The sequence below is a fragment of the Lithobates pipiens genome, unplaced genomic scaffold (genome assembly GCF_037356315.1).
Source record: "Lithobates pipiens isolate NorthernLeopardFrog02 unplaced genomic scaffold, aLitPip1_a1.2 Scaffold_19, whole genome shotgun sequence".
Taxonomy (NCBI): Eukaryota; Metazoa; Chordata; class Amphibia; order Anura; family Ranidae; genus Lithobates; species Lithobates pipiens.
The window spans coordinates 374,187,018-374,206,305 of NW_027507764.1; the positions used below are offsets into that span (position 1 = coordinate 374,187,018).

General features: G+C 43.5%; 1 protein-coding gene across 3 annotated transcripts in view; it reads right to left on the minus strand.

Annotated features, from left to right (window-relative positions):
* LOC143996978 (glyoxylate/hydroxypyruvate reductase B-like) overlaps positions 1–19,288 on the minus strand; it is a 77,683-nt gene that overhangs the window by 14,834 nt on the left and 43,561 nt on the right. For 2 of the 3 annotated variants that reach the window (XM_077492312.1, XM_077492313.1), the window contains exon 6: positions 1,285–1,956. The exons of the other annotated variant lie outside the window; for it this stretch is intronic. In XM_077492312.1, coding sequence (XP_077348438.1) covers positions 1,800–1,956 — 157 coding nt within the window. In that variant the 3' untranslated portion in view covers positions 1,285–1,799. Of the gene's footprint in view, positions 1–1,284; positions 1,957–19,288 lie in introns of those variants that run through there. 3 annotated transcript variants of the gene reach the window in all.

The following is a 19,288-nucleotide window of genomic DNA, read 5'->3' on the forward strand; positions in this document are numbered from 1 at the left end:
TCCTTTTTTTTCCAGAACTGCAGTCCACGGAAGAAGAATCTTTGCACACTCTTGATGTTGTAAGAGCAATCAGTATCTATCTGCAGGCAGCCGCTCAGATACGGAAAACTGATTGCTTATTCATCCTGCCAGAAGGCCCTAAAAAAGGCGAGGCAGCGCCGAAATCCACTCTTTCTAGATGGATTAGACAAGTTATTTTTCAGGTGTATGTTATAAAGGGGAAGACTCCCCCTTTCAAGTGAAAGCGCACTCAACTAGGGCTGTTAGTGCTCTTTGGGAAGTGCATCACCAGGCCTCCATGGCTCAGATCTGTAAGGCTGTGACTTGGTCATCAGTCCATACATTCACCAGATTCTATCAGGTGGATGTAAGAGGGCAAGAGGATACTGCTTTCTGGTGCAGAGTACTGCAGGCTGCAGTTTAGTTCCTCTGGTCCGTGGCAGTCTATAATTCTGATCTGTGTCTCCCTCCCCTCAAACTGATCATTGCTTTGGGACATCCCACTATATAATGAAGGCTCTGTGTCCCATGATGTATGATCAAGAAAATAGTATTTTTGAATAAAGCTTACCTGTAAAATCCTTTTCTTGAGAGTACATCACGGGACACAGAGCTCCCGCCCTTCTTGGGTTTTACGTGGTTTCCTATTGCTTGCCTAAAAAACTGAGGTGCCTCCCATATGGAAGGGGTTATATAGGGGAGGAATTCTCCTTAATTGGTGTTAGCCAGTGTCCAATCACCGAAGGTGCCTATCTAACTCACTATGTAATGAAGGCTCTGTGTCCCAAGATGTACTCTCAAGAAAAGGATTTTACACGTAAGCTGTATTCAAAAATCCTATTTTTATGGGTAATAGAAAGCTCAGGTTTATTTACCTATGCATTTCCCCTTGTTTAATGCAATTTGGCCATACTCATTGTTCGCCATGATGCACTATGTGCACCACAATATTACTCCCCAAAGGTGCAATCTTAGCAGTACTCCTGCCGAACCGTGACTGCATTTGACACAGTCACTGATCTGCTGATAAAAATCTATTGAGCCAGACGGAAATTAACTTGATTTTTGTCAAGCTGGATCATGCTGACAGGGCCACCTACAGCTCGAATTTTGGCTGATACAACAGGAATCAACAAAATTCAATTAACTATAGTTAGCTTAACTGCCTCCATGTTCCACAAGGCATTTCAATAATTCAGAGGACAACCATTTGTTTTAACATCTTTTTGAACAGTAATTTTAGCAAGTGAACCTGTTATTATAAAACAAACTAACACTAGAATATAATCATTTGGTAATGTAATTTAATCAATAGAAAAATACATGATAATTATTTTACTTTATCAGTTGTAATCAGAATGCCTTCTGTGCTTAGCGGATTAAAACCTTTTATTTCATACAGTTTTTGAATAATATTTATTTCTTACACTCTATTATACAATATTATAACACAATAGAACACAGGTCAAATCTGCAAGTAAAAGAAAAACTTAACAGGTTTATTTAAATCTGCAGAAGTAGAAGAAAATTCTGTAGCTACAGATACTGTATATCTAAATTAAACGTATATAACTATGTATTCTTTCATCTTTTCCAGCATGCAACCCACAAACGATCTGATGTAGCGTGCACAAAACATTTTCAGTTAGTACAGATAACAAGATCAAATATTTGAATCAACCACTAGTGAAAAGACTTGTAGAGCATTCATGCTAGATGGGCACTAAGTTTTAGGATGATATAAGGGTCGATGTATATAAATGGTCTTTAATAAACTACCAAGATGATGAACTCTTCAATTAGATGTCAGTGACTTCAAAGGAAATCGAATGACTGTTAACAGCATCCATCATACTCTGTACCATATCTTCCATCGTAGCACACAGAGAATCACGTGTTGCAGTGCCCATGTGAGGAGATATAATAACATTGCTCAATTTAAGCAATGGGTGATCTCTGTGAATTTAATAGTAAATAAGATTTTAAAATACAAGAAGACTTATTCACAAATTGTGGATTACATGATTAAATAATATAAACATAGGCCTCCATTTAGCAAAGCGGTGGTTCTCAACCCTGTCCTCAATTACCCCCAACAGGTAATGTTTTGGGAATTTCTCTTAGATAAAATAGCTGTCCAAAATACCAAGCCATTAACTCTGATTTAAAAGCACCGTGCAAGACAACTGCAAGGAAAACTTGCAAACATGGCCTGTTGGGGGTACTTGAGGACAGGGTTGTAGCAGAGCAAAGACTAAAATTTATAGTGCAATTAGAAAATGTGATTATCCACAGATCTCACAAAATGTTTAAAATTTTAACTTGTTTGCTATTATGTATTGTCTATCTGTGCTCCTTACATAAAGATCTTAGGTTAGGTTCACATCTATGTGGGTGTACATCCCACACGTCCCTGCGCCCAAAACACATTGCTCTTTTAGCACATGCCCACTCAAATTCTTAATGGCACCCCCACACTTCGGAGAATGCAGTGCTTCTTTTTTTTTTTTTTTGGTACGTGAAAACGAATGGTGCCAAAAAGCACATGCTGAGGCCTAACGGCAAAAGCTCTTCAGTATTACTGAGGGGCAGAGGCCCCTGAAGGGAGAGAGTTCTGAACAGATCCTCCCAAAAATGCATCTTCTCCCCAGCCACACCTTCAGGACCTAACCCCAGGGATTTGCTGAGATCAGATAAATGTTCTTAACCCAGTGGCTAACCCTCCTACTCTATTTCTGGAAGCTTATTTCAGAGGCAGGCAGTAGCAATCAACCACCAGGTTTAGGGAGACCTGACCTAAAAAATACATTGCTAAATAAATTTAACTAGCTTCTGTGCAGTATCCACGGTTCCTGTTTAGTGGATACTGCACAGAAGCCTGTGACTGAAATCAACACCCCCATGGCCAAGGGATCAATACTGGAGCCAGCAGAGTGGCATCAGAGCACCCCAGGACGTTATTATCTTTGATGGGCAACTCCACCCCATGGACCTGTAAGTTTTATACCTTACACTGAATTCAGTACGATTAAGTTGGCGCTTCCCCTCCTCACTTTCTTTACATACCTGTATAGTGACAGCAAGGCCTCATTCGCATGGGTGTATCGATCTGTATGCCCATGCGAAGGGGCTCTCTTCAATCGCATGGGATGCAGAGGTGTTCCATGCAGACAGCCTGTTCAAATTAATGACAGGCGGGTGGCCGGCTCCACAGACCTGTGCAAACCTCCATGCACATTGTGTAGGTCCAATACATGGATTGGGACACAGACAGACTGTATTCTGATTGTTCGGAACAGGCTGCCTGCACAGATCAACAGGGAATACTTATGCATCCTGCGCAGGCAGACAGATCGGTATGCCTGTGTGAAAAATGCCAAAGAGCAGTATGAGTTTGATTGACCCCGGGTGAACAGCAAGGATAGGGAAAGTCATGAGATGGCCACTTACTAGGTCTCACTAAACAAGTCCTCGAGAAATGTTTAGCCTCCCCACAATATAAACAGAGATTGCCAGACAAGCAATACAAGCCTTCTTCAAAGAGAAGGTCAGAGGAGCCTAATCTGCATGTTCTGAGGATATACGCACCACTATAATTATTTAAATATTAGCGCACGAACCTATTAATAGTTTCAACTGCTGTACCACTAAACCAATGGTTTATTTATATATACACATACAGAAAACAGTTGCAGCTTTGTAATGATCACCCCTCCTATTCTTTACAGGGCGCTGTTCCCTCAGATTTGTATGTTCATTTACAAAGAGTAACCACTATCTTTGCAAAGGAAAACTATATCCACACAAAGACACCTATAGCTTTAAAAGAGAACTATGGGGTTTGGGGTTTTTGCAGATTTATACTTATCTAGTACTTACCTTATGCTGGATCTGTCCCCCGTCAGCTTTAAAGCGGGAGTCCGCGTTTTTTTTTTTTTTTTAAAGCCAGCAGCTACAAATACTGCAGCTGCTGACTTTTAAAATAGTGACACTTACCTGTCCAGCACGCCCGCGATGTCGGCACCCCGAAGCCGATCTCTCGATCGTCTCTCGGGTGCTGCCGCCGCCATCTTGGGTATTGGAATCAGGAAGTGGAGCCTTTCGGCTTCATTTCCCGGTTCCCTACTACGCCCCTTTCCGCAGAGAGCTATCCTGGAAGTGGGTGCAGATACCTGTACTGTACAGGTATTTGCACCCCCCTCCCCCCTGAAAGGTGCCAATTGTGGCGCCGGAGGGGGGGAGGGTTCCAATGAGCGGAAGGTCCACTTTAGGGTGGACCTCCGCTTTAACACTGAGAACTGAGCAAACTAACACCACAGATCGCTCGGTTTTCACAGCTCCCCGAGCAGAGAGCTGGTGACTGTCAGTCACAGCTCTATGCTCTGCCCCCTCCTCACTCACTGGAGCGCTGGGCTGTCGAGGGGGCGGGAGCAGCTGGCTCAGGCCCAGGCATGTGGGCAGATCCCAACCCCAAAGCGGTCTTGCCCGAAGTTTTTGGGCAGGAACACCCCTCTCTCTCATCAGTGCCTCTCATTACTGTCTTGCCCAAGCTTTTGGGCAGGAGCACCCCACTCCTTCATCAGTACCTGTTATTAGTGTCCACCTGTGTCATAGGTAAAGAACTTTAGTTCTCCCTTAGAGAGGAGTGCATGGTTCCCATGGTTCTGAGAAGCAGGATATACCAGTCTATGGATAGTGTAGGACCCACTAACCATGGGGTACTTTGTCGCAGTGACCAAATCCCCATATTTTTTTAAACTGTCTAGGTGTTTTAAATAGCCTTGCAGGTGGTAAATGTCTTTTTTTACATGTGTGCGCTGTAATATTTTGTTCTCTTGGACCAGCTCTACGATGTCAGCAGATTTTTAAAGCGTCGCCTATAGAGATTTTTTAAGTACCAAAGTTTGGCGTCATTCCATAAGCGTGCGCAATTTTAAAGAGTGACATGTTGGGTATCTATTTACTTGGTGTAACATCTTTCACATTATAACAAAAAATAAATAAAAAATTGGGCTAACGTTACTGTTTTGTTATTTTTTAAATCACGATACTGTCCCCCCCCCCCCCAAAAAAATGCATTTGAAAAATTGTTGCACAAATACCGTGCGATAATAAGTTACGACGACTGCCATTTTATTCCCTAGAGTGTCTGCTTATATATAACATTTACATGTAGGAGAGGAGTGCCAGAATAGGCCCCGTATGGAAATGGTTAAAATAAGTGTATATAGCCAGATACAAAAGTAGCCAACGGCTTTATATTTAGAAACAAAAGTAGCCACTTTTTTTCTTGTCCTTCGAGTCTGTTCACATTTGCCCGTACTCTAATGCCCTGTACATACGGTCGGAAATTCCGATGGAAAAATCTGATCGGATTATGTTGTCAGAAAATTTGATCGTGTGTGGGCTCTATCGGACTTTTTCTGTCGGATTTTCGGACGCACAAAGTTTGAGAGCAGGATCTAAAATTTTCCAACAACAAAATCCAATCGCAGAAATTCTGATTGTGTGTAGACAATTCCGACAGACAAAGTGCCACACATGCTCAGAATAAACTAAGAGACGAAAGCTATTGGCTACTGGCCTGTTTATAGTCCCGACATACGTGTTTGACGTAACCTCGTTCAGAATGATCGGATTTTCCGACAACTTGGTGCGACCGTGTGTATGCAACACAAGTTTCGGACAAAATCCATCGGAAAAAAATCTGATGGATTTTGAGGCAAAAGACCCCCTTCACACTGGCGCGCTTTGCAGGCGCGACAGTGCTAAAAATACTGCCTGCAAAGCGCCTTGAAAGAGCCGCTCCTCACACTTCAATGTGAAAGCTCCAAGGGCTTTCACACTGGAAAGGTGTGCTGGCAGGACGGTAAAAAATGTAATGCTAGCAGCATCTTTGGAGTGGTGTGTATACCGCTCCTACCCATTGAAATAAATGTGGCAGTGCGGCTATACCGCCGACAAAGCGCAGCTGCAGCAGTGTTTTGTGGTGGTTTTAACCCTTTCTTGGCCGCTAGCAGGGGGTAAAACCACCCCACTAGCGGCCGAATACCGCCGCTAAAATGACGATAAAGTGGCGCTAAAAACAGCACCATTTTAACCCTGATGCCGCTCCCGCCCCAGTGTGAAAGGGGCTTAAACTGCAGAGGTTTAGCGACTGGGCAGCAGCCGATTTGGGCTGCGGTTTAATGCAACAAGAGGGCAGATTTCATGTGATAGACCAACACAAAGTGGTACATAATTGTAAAGTGGAAGGAAGATGATAAATGATTTTTAATTTTTTTTTTACAAATAAATATATGAATATAAATATATGAAAAGGTGTGGCGTGCATTTGCATTCAGCCCCCTTTACTCTGATGCCCCGAACCAAAATCTAGTGGAACCAATTGCCTTCAAAAGTCACCTAATTAGTAAATAGAGTCCACCTGTGTGTACATTAATCTCAGCATAAATACAGCTGTTCTGTGAAGCCCTCATAGGCTTGTTAGAGAACCTTAGTGAACAAAGAGCATCATGAGGGCCAAGGAGCACACTAGACAGGTCAGGGATAAAGTTGTGGAGAAGTCCCAATCTTTGAACATCTCACGGAGCACTGTTCAATTCATCATCCAAAAATGGAAAGAGTATGGCACAATTCCAAACCTACCAAGATATGGGCGTCCACCTAAACTGGCAGGCTGGGCAAGGAGAGCAGCCAAGAGGCCCATTATTACTCTGAAGGAGCTGCAGAGATCCACAGCTATGGTGGAAAAAACAAACAAACAAACACAAACAACACACATGCACTGTCAGCCATTAAACATCATCTTTCATACTACAGTGGTTACAGTCCTAATGTACGTGAGTTTATTTGTAGAGCAGTAGAGTTCTTCCTGACACACATTTTCTTCATGTTTGATGAACAATACTACATTCAGAGTCAAGGTGCATCCATGGGGGCTAAATTTTCCCCCTTTGGCAAATCTTTACATGGGCTGGTTGGAAGAATCTATTTTATTTGCCCATGGTAACTCAATTAAAACCAACATCACCTGGTATGGTCGTTTCATTGATGACCTGATTGTAGTATGGCATGGATTGAGTGGTGACATAGGTGACTTTATGAAATATATTAATACCAACTCCCTAAACCTGGAGTTCACCTGTGTGCACCACCTCACCCAAATAGACTATTTGGATTTGACCTTGATAGGGCATCTGGATAGCAACACAGTGACTTCCAGAACTTTTAGAATGCCCTGTGCAGGGAATTCCCTTTTATAGGCTAATAGCTGTCACCCCAGACACACCATCAAGTCTTTGCCCACTGGTGAATTTATCAGGGCCAGGAGAAACTGCTCTACAGACAGGGATTTCTTTCAAGAATGCATAGTGATTCAAAAGCGACTCAAAGAAAGGGGCTATAATACACGGTCAATAGCTAGAAGTAAAAATATAGCATTTCATAGAGATCAGGTGGAGATGATTCAGAATAATGGCATAAATAAACACAACAGTGTAGTGATAACAATAGAAATAAAAGTTAATTTTATCACTACATTTTATTTAGAATACAACAAAATCGTTGCGATTCTTAAAGCACATCTCCCCATTTTGTATGCTGACAAGGATCTGTACTCTGTTATCCAGGGGGGTTTCCAATTTTCCAGTAGAAGGGCCCCCAGTCTGGGAAGTAAGTTGTCACCCAGCTTGTTTTGCTCTCAGAAGTCAAACAAATTGCAGACCTGGCTTTCCACTGTAGGTTCCTACGTGTGTGGCCACACCACCTGTAGGCAGTGTCATAGACATAAAAAAAAAGCACCTCAGTCTTTTCTTTTTCTACCAAGAAAACATATACCATCAAACAGTATATAAACTGCAACTCTAAATCTGTGGTATGTGTTATTCAGTGTAGTGCCTGCAGTCTACAGTAAGTTGGGTGCATTATATGTCCGTTGATAATTAGAATCTCGGAACATGTGAACAACACTACAAATATTAATGCTAAAAATATCTCAAATGTGTCAACATTTCTGGGAATTCCATCATGGTAATCTTGACCAGGGGCGGACTGACAACTCATGGGGCCCCCGGGCAATAGGAGATTATGGGGCCCCCAGGCAATCAGAGATTATGGGGCCAGATAGTATACACAAACACACACACAGTATAATATCACACACACAGTACACACAGACATGTTTCTATTGGCTGAGAAGGTACTGGAGAGGTGGGGCAACTATAATCTTGGGTTTTACTGAGGCTGGCAACCCTGATGGGGCCCCCTAGTGGCATGGGGCCCTCGGGCAGTGCCCGAGTAGCCCAATGGTCAGTCCGCCCCTGATCTTGACACTTTTTTGGTGCTGACCAGGTTAGAAAAAAAAACCCCAAGAGGAGGTGACACATTGTATTTTGCTTAAGTGTGAAGTTTGGTGGCTCCATACCCTCAATACTAGAAAACTGTATGGTTTGAATGATAGCATGGACATAAATCTTTTTTTAACATAATCGCATTGTTTAACCACTTTCAGACCGGACCATTTTGCTGGTAAATGACCAGAGGTCTTTTTACACTTTGGCACTGCGCTGCTTTAACTGGTAATTGCGCGGTCATGCAATGTTGTACCCAAACAAAATTTGCGTCCTTTTCTTCCCACAAATAGAGCTTTCTTTTGATGGTATTTGATTGCCTCTGCGATTTTTTATTTTTTGCGATATAAACGTAAAAAGACCGCAAATTTTGAAAAAAAATGATATTTTCTACTTTTTGTTATTAGAAAAATCCAATAAACTCAATTTTAGTCATACATTTAGGCCAAAATGTATTCAGCCACATGTCTTTGGTAAAAAAAAAGTCAATAATTGTATATTTATTGGTTTGCGCAAAAGTTGTCACATCTACAAACTAAGGTACGTTTTCTGGAATTTACGCAGCTTTTCGTTTACGACTGCCTATCTCATTTCTTGAGGTGCTAAAATGGCAGGGCAGTACAAAACCCCCCCAAATTACCCCATTTTGGAAAGTAGACCCCCTAAGGAAATTGATAAGAGGCATGTTGAGCCCATTGAATATTTAATTTTTTTGCCTCAAGCGATTGAATAATGACAAAAAAAAAATATTTTTTTTTTTTTTTACACAAAGTTGTCACTAAATGATATATTGCTCCCACATGCTATGGGCATATGTGAAATGACACCCCAAAATAAATTCTGCTGCTTCTCCTGAGTACGGGGATACCACATATGTGGGACTTTTTGGGAGCCTAGCCGCGTACGGGGCCCCGAAAACCAAGCACCGCCTTCAGGCTTTCTAAGGGCGTAAATGTTTGAGTTCACTTCTCACTACCTATTACAGTTTTGAAGGCCATAAAATGCCAAGATGGCACAAAACCCCCACAAATGACCCCATTTTAGAAAGTAGACACCCCAAGCTATTTGCTGAGAGGCATGTTGAGTTCATGGAATATTTTATATTTTGCCACAAGTTGCGGGAAAATTACAAACTTTTTTTTTTTTTTTTTTTTTCACAAAGTTGTCACTAAATGATATATTGCTCATGCATGCCATGGGCATATGTGAAATGACACCCCAAAATAAATTCTGCTGCTTCTCCTGAGTACGGGGATACCACATATGTGGGACTTTTTGGGAGCCTAGCCGCGTACGGGGCCCCGAAAACCAAGCACCGCCTTCAGGCTTTCTAAGGGCGTAAATTTTTGAGTTCACTTCTCACTACCTATTACAGTTTTGAAGGCCATAAAATGCCAAGATGGCACAAAACCCCCACAAATGACCCCATTTTAGAAAGTAGACACCCCAAGCTATTTGCTGAGAGGCATGTTGAGTCCATGGAATATTTTATATTTTGCCACAAGTTGCGGGAAAATTACAAACTTTTTTTTTTTTTTTTTTTTCACAAAGTTGTCACTAAATGATATATTGCTCACGCATGCCATGGGCATATGTGAAATGACACCCCAAAATAAATTCTGCTGCTTCTCCTGAGTACGGGGATACCACATATGTGGGACTTTTTGGGAGCCTAGCCGCGTACGGGGCCCCGAAAACCAAGCACCGCCTTCAGGCTTTCTAAGGGCGTTACAGTTTTGAAGGCCATAAAATGCCAAGATGGCACAAACCCCCCCCAAATGACCCCATTTTGGAAAGTAGACACCCCTAAATTTAGGGGTACACTAGTGAGACTAGGTAATAAATGGCGGGTGCCCTGAAACTATAAAAAAATAACTAACCAACCAGCGTCACCTGTAACAGTTATATGGTGATCACTGGTGAAAGGGTTAACTAGGGGGCAATCAGGGGGCTTTATGCGGTAGTATATGGGGGTCCCTGGCGCTATAAAAAGCTGCGGCGAACCTAAATACCTACCTGCCTAACTAGCGTCACCTGTGACACTAATACAGCGATCAGAAAAACGATCGCTTATTAGGCTGGGTTCACACTGGAGCGATGCGGGAACGCCACGAATGCGCGGCGGGTTCCCGCATCACATGCCTCCCGGCGGCAGTTCACACTGCCCTATGCGAACTGCTGGGAGTGTCAGTGAAATGTTAATGACACCTCCAGATCAGTTCGCATATCGCAGTGCGATCTGCAAACTTGGATCGTATGGTGTGAACACCCATGCGATCCGATTCTGCTGCGGACCAAAAAAAGGGTCCCGTGCGAGTTTGCGGCGGGTGCGGCGGGTGCGACACGAATTCAGCCATACTATCTGTATAGCTGAACTCGAATCGCACAGAGATCGGATGTGATTTGCACTGCAGTGCGGTGCGAATCACATCCGTTCTCATAAACCGCTGCAATGTGAACCCAGCCTTAGTGACACTGGCGACGGGGGGTGATCACGGGGTTAAACCTTTATTGGGGGGGTTAGGGGGGTACCTTAGAACTAAAGGGGGCTAACCCTAACTGCCCTAACAGTTATTAGTCACAAATGACACCCGCCGGGTGATCAGGGGGTTAAACCTTTATTAGGTAATAAATGGCGGGTGCCCTGAAACTATAAAAAAATAACTAACCAACCAGCGTCACCTGTAACAGTTATATGGTGATCACTGGTGAAAGGGTTAACTAGGGGGCAATCAGGGGGCTTTATGCGGTAGTATATGGGGGTCCCTGGCGCTATAAAAAGCTGCGGCGAACCTAAATACCTACCTGCCTAACTAGCGTCACCTGTGACACTAATACGGCGATCAGAAAAATGATTGCTTATTAGGCTGGGTTCACACTGGAGCGATGCGGAAACGCCGCGAATCCGCGGCGGGTTCCCGCATCGCATGCCTCCCAGCGGCAGTTCACACTGCCCTATGCAAACTGCTGGGAGTGTCAGTGAAATGTTACTGACACCCCCAGATCAGTTCGCATATCGCAGTGCGATCTGCAAACTCGGATCGCATGGTGTGAACACCCATGCGATCCGATTCTGCTGCGGGCCAAAAAAAGGGTCCCGTGCGAATTTGCGGCGGGTGTGGCGGGTGCGGCGAATGGCTGAAGTCGAATCGCACAGAGATCGGATGTGATTTGCACTGCAGTGCGGTGCGAATCACATTCGTTCTCATAAACCGCTGCAATGTGAACCCAGCCTTAGTGACACTGGCGACGGGGGGTGATCACGGGGTTAAACCTTTATTGGGGGGGTTAGGGGGGTACATTAGAACTAAAGGGGGCTAACCCTAACTGCCCTAACAGTTATTACAGTCACAAATGACACCAATGCAAAAAAAAAATAAAAAAAATGACATTGGTGTCACTGTGACTGGGGGGCAGGGGTAATTGGGGGGGTGATCGGGGGGGTGTGAGTGTGCCTGGCATGTTCTACTGTGTGTGTAGAGTGTTGGTGCAACTCACCGATCCGCTCTCCTCCGTGTCGGAACGAAAAATACCGACACGGAGGAGAGAATACATCACTTCCTCTCCTGTGTTTACATTACAGGAGAGGAAGTGATGTCACGGGGGATTCCTATTCGTCGGGAGCGATCGCGAGGGGGTGGCCATGAATGAATGGCCGCCCCCTCGTCCCGGATCGCTCCCGGACAAAAACCGACCGCCGCAGGCACCGGGCGGGAGCCCGATCGGGCCCCCGACCCGCGGGAGGCAAGGGACGTACATGTACGCCCATATGCCTGCCCGTGCCATGCTGTCGACGTACATCGTCGTGCGGCGGTCGGCAACTGGTTAATATAGTCTCATTGTTTGATACATTTATTGAACCATTTTGAAGGTGCTTTATTTGTTCATGATATGTCCCTCATATGCCTGCTGTGCTTCTCTCTTTTTTTTCTCCATGTGTTTTTAAATTGTTTTGATTGCTCTGATTAGGATGCACCCGCCCCATTTGGAGTGCTTACTTTGTTGTAAATATCAGTTTTTAAATCAAACATGTATGCTTTGATGAAGGCTTATTAGCCGAAACGTGTCAACATAGCCTGTACCCGTGTACCCATGTAACCAAATAAAGGACTTTTATTCAAGAGCATACGAGTCGCCAGCTCTTTTCTGATTCAAGTACCTTTTAACACAATAGTAAAAATGGTACAGATCAGTAAACATGGTCAAAACATAAGCCAAAGTGGGTAGTCCAACAGGCCAATAATCAGGAAATCAGAGATCAGCATAGTCGGAGGCAGAATAATAGGATCAGGAACCAGAAGGGACATCAGCCGGGCAGTCTTTAACAGAAACACAGCAGAGAATCTGAAGATATGTTGACCAAGGCAAAGGCATGTAAGAAATAAACAAGGCAATTTAAATAGCCAGAAGGGGGTAGCTGTAGGCAGGACTGACAAGCAGCAAATGATAACCAGGTGAGCAACTGTGGAATGAGTGCTGACAATTATCAGACAGCTGAGCAGAGAGAAGGGAGCTGCTGAGAGCCCAGCCCTGAAACACAGCAAAGTTGTGGAAGAAGGTGTTCTGGTCAGGTGAGAAAACTGAACTTTTTGGCTTAAAACCAAAACATTGTGTGGCAGAAAACTGACACTGCACATCACCCTGAATGCACCATCACCACCGTGAAACATGGCGGTGGCAGCATTATGTTGTGGGGATGCTTTTCTTTAACAGGGACAGGGAAGCTGGTCAGAGTTGATGGGAAGATGGATGGAGCCAAATACAAAGCAATCTTACAAGAAAACCTGTTAGAGTCTGCAAAAGATATGAGACTGGAGTGGAGGGTTACCTTCCAGCAGGACGACCCTAAACATACAGCCAGAGCTACAATGGAATGGTTTAGATCAAAGCATATTCATGTGTTAGAATGGCCCAGTCAAAGTCCAGACCTAAATTCAATTGAGAATCTGTGCAAGACTTAAAGCGGGAGTCCGCGTTTTTTTTTTTTTTTTTAAAAGCCAGCAGCTACAAATACTGCAGCTGCTGACTTTTAAAATAGTGACACTTACCTGTCCAGCACGCCCGCGATGTCGGCACCCGAATCCGATCTCTCGATCGTCTCTCGGGTGCTGCCGCCGCCATCTTGCGTATGGGAATCAGGAAGTGGAGCCTTTCGGCTTCATTTCCCGGTTCCCTACTGCGCATGCGCGAGTCGCGCTGCGCAAAAGGATGGACCCTCTGCCTCTGGGATCTGTGTGTTTCCCAGCAGGCAGTGGGGGACTTTTGGAAAGGGGCATAATCGACGCCCCTTTCCGCAGGGAGCTATCCCGGAAGTGGGTGCAGATACCTGTACTGTACAGGTACCTGCACCCCCCTCCCCCCTGAAAGGTGGCAATTGTGGCACCGGAGGGGGGGGAGGATTCCAATGAGCGGAAGGTCCACTTTAGGGTGGACCTCCGCTTTAAATATTGCCGTTCAGAGACACTCTCCATCCAATCTGACAGAGCTTGAGCTATTTTGCAAAGAATGCGCAAATATTTCACTCTCTAGATGTGAAAAGCTGGTAGAGATATACCCAAAAAGACATGCAGCGAAAGGTGGTTCTACAAAGTATTGACTCGGGGGCTGAATACAAATGCACGCCACATTTTTCAGATATTTGTAAAAAAATGTTGAAAACCACTTATCATTTTCCTTCCACTTCACAATTATTTGCCACTTTGTGTTGGTCTATCACATAACAGGCATGTTTATGCCATCCTTACAAAAACATCATATATGTATAACCCCTTCCCGCCGAGCGTACGCAGATCTGCGTACTCGGCTTCTGGGGGGTATACCGGGATGATGCCCGCACCTGCAGGCATCATCCCGGTACCGTTTTGTTCAGCGGGCGATTGGCTATCCAGCCATAACAACCGATGCGGCTAAAAGCCGCTCGGCTGTTATGCCGGAGGAGCGGGAGGGGACGTCCCCCCCTCCCGCCGCCTCCCGCCGCTGTTACCGGTGCTCCCGTTCGATCGGGAGCACCGATTCAACTTGCACTGCCTCCGGCCGCTGGGGAGGAACTGGAACGAAGCCGTAATCGGCTTCGTTCCAGTCTCCTCATAGTAAACACGGAAGCGACGTCATGACGTCACTTCCCGTTTACTCGGCTGCCAATGGCGCCGGTTTTAAAAAAATATCCGGTATTCAGAATCGCCGTTTTCGGCGATCTGAATACACTGAAGTGTAAAGGAGGGGTGGGGGGTCTTTTAGACCCCCGATCCCTCCATAAAGAGTACCTGTCACCGCCTATTACTGTCACAAGGGATGTTTACATTCCTTGTGACAGCAATAAAAGTGATCAAATTTTTTTTTTTTTTTTTTTTTTAAGTTAGTCATTTTAAAATAAATAAAATAAATAAAAAAATAAAAAAAATTTTTTAAAGCGCCCGCCGTCCCCGCGAGCTCGCAAAGCAAAGAAAACGCATACGGAAGTCGCGCCCGCGTATGTAAACGGTGTTCAAATCACACATGTGAGGTATTGCCGCGATCGTCAGAGCGAGAGCAATAATTCTAGCAGTAGACCTCCTCTGTAACGCTAACCTGGTAACCGTAAAAAATGTTTAAAGCGTCGCCTATTGAGATTTTTAGGTACCGTACTTTGTCGTCAATCCACAAGTGCGCGCAATTATAAAGTGTGACATGTTTGGTATCTATTTACTCGGCGTAACATTATCTTTCACATTATGCAAAAAAAATGGGATAATTTTACTGTTTTGTTTTTTTTTAATTCATGAAAGTGTCCCTTTTCCCAAAAAGTTGCATTTAAAACACCGCTGCGCAAATACCGTGTGACATAAAATATTGCAACAATCGCCGTTTTATTCTCTAGAGTCTCTGTTAAAAAAATATATATAATGTTTGGGGGTTCCAAGTAATTTTCTAGTAGAAAATATGGATTTTAACTTGTAAACACCAAATTCCAAAAATAGGCTTAGTCATGAAAGGGATAAACTTATACCTATACATTCAGTGAAAATTCACAATGTGAAATAGTGCACATAACATATAAGACTTTGCTATAAATCTCATATAAACATTAATTGCTATATAAGCATATAGCTGTGACTATAAAGTGATTCTAAGAAGAATTTCAAAATAAAAGAAGAAAATCAAAAAAGAAAGTCCCAACAAGAAAATACAAAGTCTCTTGTGTATAATATCTGTGTATGGTCCACAAGTGTGCAGGAAATATCTTACACCTCCTTCATAAAAACTCATGCATTAACCACGTGATGTTCCCGTCACCAAGCGAATTGGACGCTTACCAGAATTATTGGATCCACACAAATTTACATTTGGAAGATCGCATAAACTCATGCATATATATGCAGATTCCTTCAGCAGTGCATTTTCCAGGGGGATTTCAAATATAGCTAATCCTTTCGTGTGCTGGGAAGTACTTTATCTCCAGCCATACAAATCCATAGGAGTAGTTGGGCACATATAAATGAAAACAGGGACCAAAAATAGTGTAATTCCGTTTTTTATAAAAAATTAAATATAAAAGTAATAAACTCACATGTGTACAATAGGTTAAGCGCTTATCAGTATAAAACACGGCTGCAGTGGAGTCTCGCTCCACTGCAGCCTTGTTTTATACTGATAAGCGCTTAACCTTAGCCCCGAGGAACAGTCGGATTCCCCTGGTCCGCACCGGTTCTAAGTCAGCTGCTTGTACACATGTGAGTTTATTACTTTTATATTAAATTTTTTATAAAAAACGGAATTACACTATTTTTGGTCCCTGTTTTCCTTTATATGTGCCCAACTACCCCTATGGATTTGTATGGCTGGAGATAAAGTACTTCCCAGCACACGAAAGGATTAGCTATATTTGAAATCCCCCTGGAAAATGCACTGCTGAAGGAATCTGCATATATATGCATGAGTTTATGCGATCCTCCAAATGTAAATTTGTGTGGATCCAATAATTCTGGTAAGCGTCCAATTCGCTTGGTGACGGGAACATCACGTGGTTAATGCATGAGTTTTTATGAAGGAGGTGTAAGATATTTCCTGCACACTTGTGGACCATACACGGATATTATACACAAGAGACTTTGTATTTTCTTGTTGGGACTTTCTTTTTTGATTTTCTTCTTTTATTTTGAAATTCTTCTTAGAATCACTTTATAGTCACAGCTATATGCCTATATAGCAATTAATGTTTATATGAGATTTATAGCAAAGTCTTATATGTTATGTGCACTATTTCACATTGTGAATTTTCACTGAATGTATAGGTATAAGTTTATACATATATGATGTTTTTGTAAGGATGGCATAAACATGCCTGGTTTTTGAAGTGCTACACTTTTATACAGCATTGATTACTTTACACTTTATACCCTAGTGGTGTGTTAGCAGCTCTTTTTTGTGTTATATTTTTATAAGAATAGCGCAGTGATCGGTTAAAAGTTTTTGGTCTATCACATAAAATCCCAATAAAATACATTTACTTTTTTGGGAAATTTTCAATGCACTGTATGCAGTCTTCTCTCAATGCAAGTGGCTCCTGCCATTCTGCTGCAGAGATATAAAGTCACCACTTCAGTACAGAACAGTAAAAAGAAAGTTATCTGACAGTTTCAGTCTGTAGTGTGCAGATCTCTGCTCCCTTCTGTTTGTGTCTCTCCCAGGGATGAGCTCAAGTATGTTCGGACACAAGTCCAAACCAGCCTGAGCCATCCCACTGGGAAGCTGCCAAAGCTGCCGATCATAGTTGGCAGAGGCAATCCCTGCTCGACAGCTGCACTTATGTAAGCAGCATGCATACATGTGGCTGCAGGTGAGGAATGTCTCTACTGCCTATGATTGGTTGGCGGCTTTGTATTTTGTATGTTTATCTGTTCTGAAGGGCTGGCTTCAGGCATTGGGTTACTAGAAATGTACTGCTGCACTCACATGACAAGGTGCCTGTGTTCTAAAACGCACCGACTCATGTGCACTGCTCTATGCACACGACACATCCCATAGTCCACATTCCTTTGTTCATCTCATAAAAAAGGAAGAGAGGGTGGCTATGTTCATACATACTGTGGGACCATAGAGAACGAATGTAGCCACTCTCTAACAGGAAGTCAGATCACAGCTGCAAAAATTTGACATTTACTGCATGTATGTTAAATTGGTGTGTTGAACTACAATGAATGTTTGGTGATTTTGAAATTCACTGCTTTACAGGTATTCCATATAATTCTTTAACAATATTAACATTTTTATATGTAAATGAACCACTTGACCTCTGGAAGCAGGGGCGGACGTACAGGGATCTCCATGCAGGCCCCCTGTATGTCTGGATAGGAAAAGCAGCAAGGGTGGCTGAGACCGAGCTCCCCGTCCTCAGGGAACTGTAAATGGGCACTGCGGGGAGCTGGTCACACTCTTTACACCTAAAGTGAAAGCACAGTGTGTGTTGTGCTCTCTGCTCCCCCTATAGTGCAGTACCCGGCAGGAAGAGGTACAGTAGTGCCGTTTTTTAAAAGAGTGTGTGTGTGCACATGTGTTTATATGTGTGTGCACATGCGTTTATATGTGTGTACATACAGTGGTGTGAAAAAGTGTTTGCCCCCTTCCTCATTTCCTGTTCCTTTGCATGTTTGTCACACTTAAGTGTTTCGGAACATCAAACCAATTTAAACAATAGTCAAGGACAACACAAGTAAACACAAAATGCAATTTGTAAATTAAGGTGTTTATTATTAAAGGTGAAAAAAAATCCAAACCATCATGGCCCTGTGTGAAAAAGTGATTGCCCCCCTTGTTAAAACATACTATAACTGTGGTTGTCCACACCTGAGTTCAATTTCTCTAGCCACACCCAGGCCTGATTATTGCCACACCTGTTCACAATCAAGGCATCACTTAAATAGGAGCTGCTTGACACAGTAAGGTCCACCAGAAGATCCTTAAAAGCTACACATCATGCCGAGACCCAAAGAAATTCAGGAACAATTGAGAAAGAAAGTAATTGAGATCTATCAGTCTGGAAAGGGTTATAAAGCCATTTCCAAAGCTTTGGGAATCCAGCGAACCACAGTGAGAGCCATTATCCACAAATGGCAAAGACATGGAACAGTGGGGAACCTTCCCAGGAGTGGCCGGCCGCCCAAAATTACCCCAAGAGCGCAGCGACGACTCATCCAAGAGGTCACAAAAGACCCCACAACAACGTCCAAGGAACTGCAGGCCTCACTTGCCTCAGTTAAGGTCAGCGTTCACGCCTCCACCATCAGGAAAAGACTGGGCAAAAATGGCCTGCATGGCAGAGTTCCAAGGAGAAAACCACTGCTGAGCAAAAAGAACATCAAAGCTCGTCTCAATTTCTCCACAACACATCTTGATGATCCCCAAGACTTTTGGGACAACATTCTGTGGACCGATGAGACAAAAGTGGAACTCTTTGGAAGGTGTGTGTCCAAGTATATCTGGCGTAGAAGGAACACTGCATTTCATAAAAAGAACATTATACCAACAGTAAAATATGGTGGTGGTAGTGTGATGGTCTGGGGCTGTTTTGCTGCTTCAGGACCTGGAAGACTTGCCGTGATAAAAGGAACTATGAATTCTGCTGTCTACCAAGAGATCCTGAAGGAGAATGTCCGACCATCTGTTCGTGTACTCAAGCTGAAACGAACTTGGGTTTTGCAGCAGGACAATGATCCTAAACACACCAGCAAGTCCACCACCGAATGGCTGAAGAAAAACAAAATGAAGACTTTGGAGTGGCCTAGCCAAAGTCCTGACCTGAATCCTATTGAGATGTTGTGGTATGACCTTAAAAAGGCCGTTCATGCTCGAAAACCCTCTAATGTAACTGAATTAGGACAATTCTGCAAAGATGAGTGGGCCAAAATTCCTCCAGGACGCTGTAAAAGCCACATTGCATGTTATCGCAAACGCTTGGTTGC